Here is a 4,957-nt window from a genome sequence, read left to right as displayed (position 1 = left end):
GCAGCCGTCTCTGCGGGGACCCTGAGGCTCACCCAGCGGCGGCTGCCAGGCAAAGGGGTCTGTCCCTCGTGAGGGTGAGTAAGAGGGTCATCCTCCCACGGAGAACTGCTCACGTAGGGAACGCTTGAGCCAGCTGAAGCAGCAAACGGCCACAGAAACAATCCACGGGTTGTGAGTTTGGGAAAATCCGAATGGTTGATCTGAAGCCACGACACTACTAAACAGCTCTCAGGTGGTGGGATTCCATTACACACGGCGACCAGTCCTCCGTGAGGTGGGGTTCACGGCGCCAGACCGTGGTCTCAATGAACGCAGTAGACTCAGATTCGTAGGTGCTAAGACATTTAAAATCAGATGTCCTGGGGCCGGCAGGTGACATGGTGGTTAAGGCACTGGTCTTCACATGGCCAACTGTGGTTCAAGTCCTGGACCCAGTGTCTTGAAACTCATTCCAGGCACATGTGCATACACGCCCCAAGTCCCAAGAGGAGAATGGAGAAGGGATTGCGGCATGGCCATACCCCAGGGGCTGGTTTCTTGCTTTCTCTCTCTCCATCTCTCTCGTGAACTCAGGTGCCCTATAGTAAAAAAATCTCTCTCAAAAAAATATATATTTCAAATGTCTTTGGCACAGATGTCTTAGGAGTTCAAGCCTTGCCTTGAAGGATACTGAGAGAATTGGTTTTAAATTTGGCCAGTTTTGTTGGGGTGAGCAGTGGCAACACTACTGGGGTGAGCACGTGGTCTCCTGCGTGGACAATGCCAGAGAGAACATTTATTTGGATGGGTTCGCTCTGGTGTGATTTCTAAGTAACTGGCCTCATTAAATCTCAGCCATTAGATCTGACGATGATCTCCACATGCTGTTGGTCTCCACATGACGAGTGTGTCACCGTAAGACTGCTCTGGCAGAACCCGCATACGTCATACCCAGTGTCTGCCATCTGCCTAGAAGGGCTGCAGCAGTATCCCCCCTCCAAATGCTCTCCTACTGCATGAGCTTGCCGATCCTCAATCAAAGGGCGGAATCGTGTCCTCTTCCCCCTGAATCTGGGCTGGCCTTAGGAACTTGCTTGACCAACAGAACATAGCAGAAGTTAGATTCTGAGACCTCAAGGTGAGGTGATGGGCAGTTTCTTGGCTTCTGCCTGGATCCCTTGGGAAGCTCCCTCTCAGAAGCCAGGTGCCCTGCCATGAGAAAATCAAGCCCCACATGGCCATGTGAGTGAGCCCCAGCTGAGCTCCCAGTCCATGGCCAACAACACTGCCAGCCTCTCGGAGGCGCCATCTTGGATATCCACTCCAGTCAAACGTTCCGATGACAACACCCCTGCTGACGCCAGGCACCGCATGAGAACTCGAGAGAGAACCCACCCGCTGAGCTGTGAGATGTTAGGAGAGGAGTATTTCAAGGCGCCACATTTTGTAGTGGTTTGTTACACAGTAAGATAGCTGGGACAGTACCTGAGAGCTAAAGATTTCTTTTTTATATTGTTATTATTATTATTTTTACCGTGCAAATTCAATGCCAAATGCTGTCCGGGTCTCAGTGCCTCCTCTCTGCTCGATGTGGCTGGCAGCTTCCACCACATCTTTTACGTTCCTGTAGTCATTGAGGTGAAACTCGTGGACCACGTCTTCTCCATACTGAACAACCCCAACCTGCAAACCAGAGGGCGGGGCGACAGCACATGGTCACCCCTGAAACGCAGGCTTTTTGTGGTGAGGATCCCGGGGACTTGTCTCTCAGGAGTGAGGGCGGCTAAGGACCTTCCTAAGAGGGTGACCACAGCTGAAAGGAAGCAGGTTCTGCAAGGCTCAGGGGTAGGTGGACAGGGGGTGCTTAGAGAGAAAGGAGACCATGGTTTACAGGAAGGCCCAGCAGGTTGCAATCTTCCCTCTTGCCCTTCCTACTTTTTTTTTAATGCCAGAGGGAGTGTCTGCTCACTGGAGAGAAGCAGAGAGAGAGAGGGAGGGAGAGGGCAAGAAAGCACCCCCTAGTGGGGCATGGTCACACCACAGTCCTCTTATTTTCCTATCCCGTTGGGATTCTGGGCACATATGTATATTTTTCAAGCTGCCAGGGCTGGGATTCAAATCAGTTGGCCACAGAGAATCCAGCTCCCTTAACCACTGCACTATGGGGTGGGCCCTCTTTCTTTTTTGGAAGTTTATTTGTCTGTGTCTTCCATGAGAGAGTCGGAGGGATGAGCACCCCAACAAGACATTCCCACCACGCTCCACCCCAGAGTCCTCAGCCAGCCCTGCTCGGGTCACGCACGTGCGGTGGGGCCTCAGGCTGGCCCAACCAGGTTTCTTTCTAAGACAGACAAAAGTCGAGCGTAGAATGCACGTGTGAAATCTCGGAATGGTGTCCTTGAAGGGCCATGGCATTGTTCGCCAAACTCAAACCAAGTTTCCTTGAGACTTGGAAGAGGTTCTTTTATCTCCCAAGGTGGACGCAATGTTGATGTTAGTACCCTTAAAATGAACAGAAAACCTCGAAGACCTGCAGTACGAATAGGATGAGACGTTCCCGTCGGCTGGGCCTGAGAGGCCGTTCAGTACAAACGCCCTCTTGCTATCGGACTTCCACCCACCCTCCTCCAAAGGCGGTCTCCCAGTGGTGGGGAGAGAGCGCAGAAATCCACTCCCTCTACCAGCTCTAATGGCCTCAGATCGACTTGAAATCTGCCACCATGCTCGCTTCTCTTCATTGGTCCTGCTTCAGCCAGGACAAGGAGCAAAGCTACCTGCTGGGCCGAGCATCCTTTCAGACACGAGCTGGCTGTATCCCCTCCTCCCTAGCTGGTTCTCATTGAGATAAATATGCTTCCTTCTCACCGGGCCTCCCTCAAGGGGTTCCAGGGCCAACTCGGCCTTTCCTGCCTTCTCATTCTCTCGCTGGCCGGAGGCTCGGGACTACATGGTGTCTATCCCGTCCCCAAACTGTCCCTTGGCGTGGCCTCCGAGATGGGCACCCTGGCCACAGGGCCAGTGTGAGCTGGCCTGCCTAGCTCGCCCTTTCACCTACGCCTCTGCAGTGCATGCCGAGATGCTCCCCCACACCACGGGTTTGGGGAGCCCTGGTCAAAGGCAGAAAGGGCCTTCGAGATGCTCACCTGGATCTGCCCTGGGCCGATGTAAAACTTCTTGAGGATGTTGATGAGGAAGTGCTGCACCTCCACCCAGGGGTAGATGCTGTTGGAGCCGTCCAGGACAATGACGATGTCCATGTAGGTCTGGCACCCTGGGAAGTGGGGACACGGCCATGGCTACCCGAGGAGCCGGGGTCTGCAAGCTCAGTTCAAAGGACGACAGAATGGCCCTGCTGCAGAGTCATTCCCCAGCCCAGGAGGCTGTCCTGGGCTGCCCGTTTATCGGGGCAGAGTGACTGCCGAGCTCGGAATTCTGGGTCTGACCCACCTCTCTGCTGCGGATTGAGCGCAGCTTAAATGAAGCCCAGCCACCTCTGCTTCTCATCAGGGACTCATCGGGGACTGACCACTGCCACCTGGCCACTGCTCTGGGGGCAGCGGCACCCCACAGATGAACACCTTGTTACCGTTTGTTCTACTGTGGCGGGCAGGCCAACACCTGCCCGGGTCGGCCTGAATGAGCGGATTCTCTGTCGGGAGGGGTATGGTGTAAGAGCTGTGAGGTTGGATCTGGCGTCGGGCTTTGCCACTCGTGTGACCTGGAGCCCGTCACTTCAACTTTCAGCCTGTTTTCTCTTCTGTTAAAGAGGCATAATGCTAGCAGACAGTTCCCACTAGGAATGAACGCGATGCTGCTCCGGAAGGGCTGAGCGCAAAGCCAGTGCTCCACAAATCTGCCCTGATCTGATTCCTATTATTCTCCAGCTCTCGGCAATGACGTCACTGAGTCCACCCGGCAATGACGGCAATGACGTCACTGAGTTCACCCGGCAATGATGTCACCGGGTCAGGGTCCTGCACTTCTCTGCTCTTAAACATAAAGGTTTCCTTCTATTCTTTTCATAGTAGTACCAAATTAAAAGGAATAATAAAATTCAACCAGGAAATTGAATAAAACATTGGTACCATGATAAATATTTAAAAAATACTCTTAAAAATCTAAGTAATTTATTTGTCTGTCAGTGGTTCGAACTACACTCTGACTCAGGGCATTGTTGATATTCACTGCAGAATGCTCACGCTGGCATGAAATCCACTTCCCCGCGACACTGCAGGAGGCTCGCGTGCTCGCCACCCCGGCCATCCCTGCATCGCGGGAGTTCACGCTGAGCGGATGGGGGCGGTGGCCCCCAGACCAGCGCCCGTGTTTGGTGGACACTCCTAAAGTGCTGGGTGTCCAGGGTGCTCAGCCCCTGGTTGTCCCACCTGCACGCAGTGGACGGCATGTGGTGACGGCGCCCTTCTGGCCGGACAGGCTGTTCTTTTCTATTTTGGTTAGTGCAACCCATGTGGACCGAGCTCTGCATCGCGGGTGGCCCTGGGGAGACCGAGGGAGAAACTCCTTGATTTGGACGAGTTCATGATCTCGTGGTAGGGACAGGGTTCTTTTATTTTTAAGCCAGTCTTATTATTAGAATGCATTTATTATTACCGATTTCTTGCTTATAATTTCAAGTTGTTCTTTTTAAGACACCTTGGGGGAACCTGGTTTTAGGTCTGTAGCTCCTAAACATGGCTGCATGATCCCCTTGAGGGTCTTAAACACACACACACATGTGCACACACATGTACACACGTGCACTCCTGGGCCGATCCCAGGCTTACTGAACTGGAACCTCACAGATGGCCCTCGAGTCTGCAGGCCTGCTGGTGGCCGGGTCAGGAGGCCTCCTTGATGGGAGGCTTAGGGAGCTGGGGTGGCTGATCTGGCCTGGGAAGAGAGCCGCTTGAGGGGTGGCCATTCTCTAGTGGGAGCCCCACGGTCTGCCCCCTTTCCCTCATGCACGCTCCTCACCCAA

At 53.7% G+C, this 4,957-nt stretch overlaps 1 protein-coding gene across 1 annotated transcript in view; it reads right to left on the bottom strand.

Moving 5' to 3' along the window:
* ITGA11 (integrin subunit alpha 11) overlaps positions 1–4,957 on the bottom strand; it is a 131,734-nt gene that overhangs the window by 48,849 nt on the left and 77,928 nt on the right. Inside the window, exons 6-7 of the mRNA XM_014589759.2 lie at positions 3,123–3,250; positions 1,514–1,662 (exon numbers count right to left, since the gene is read on the bottom strand). Of these exons, the coding sequence (XP_014445245.1) occupies positions 1,514–1,662; positions 3,123–3,250 (277 nt within the window). The remainder of the gene's footprint in view (positions 1–1,513; positions 1,663–3,122; positions 3,251–4,957) is intronic.

This window comes from Tupaia chinensis, unplaced genomic scaffold (genome assembly GCF_000334495.1).
Source record: "Tupaia chinensis unplaced genomic scaffold, TupChi_1.0 Scaffold000377_2, whole genome shotgun sequence".
NCBI lineage: Eukaryota > Metazoa > Chordata > Mammalia > Scandentia > Tupaiidae > Tupaia > Tupaia belangeri.
Note: the sequence above shows the minus strand (reverse complement) of the source record. Positions and strands in the feature narration are given on the sequence as shown.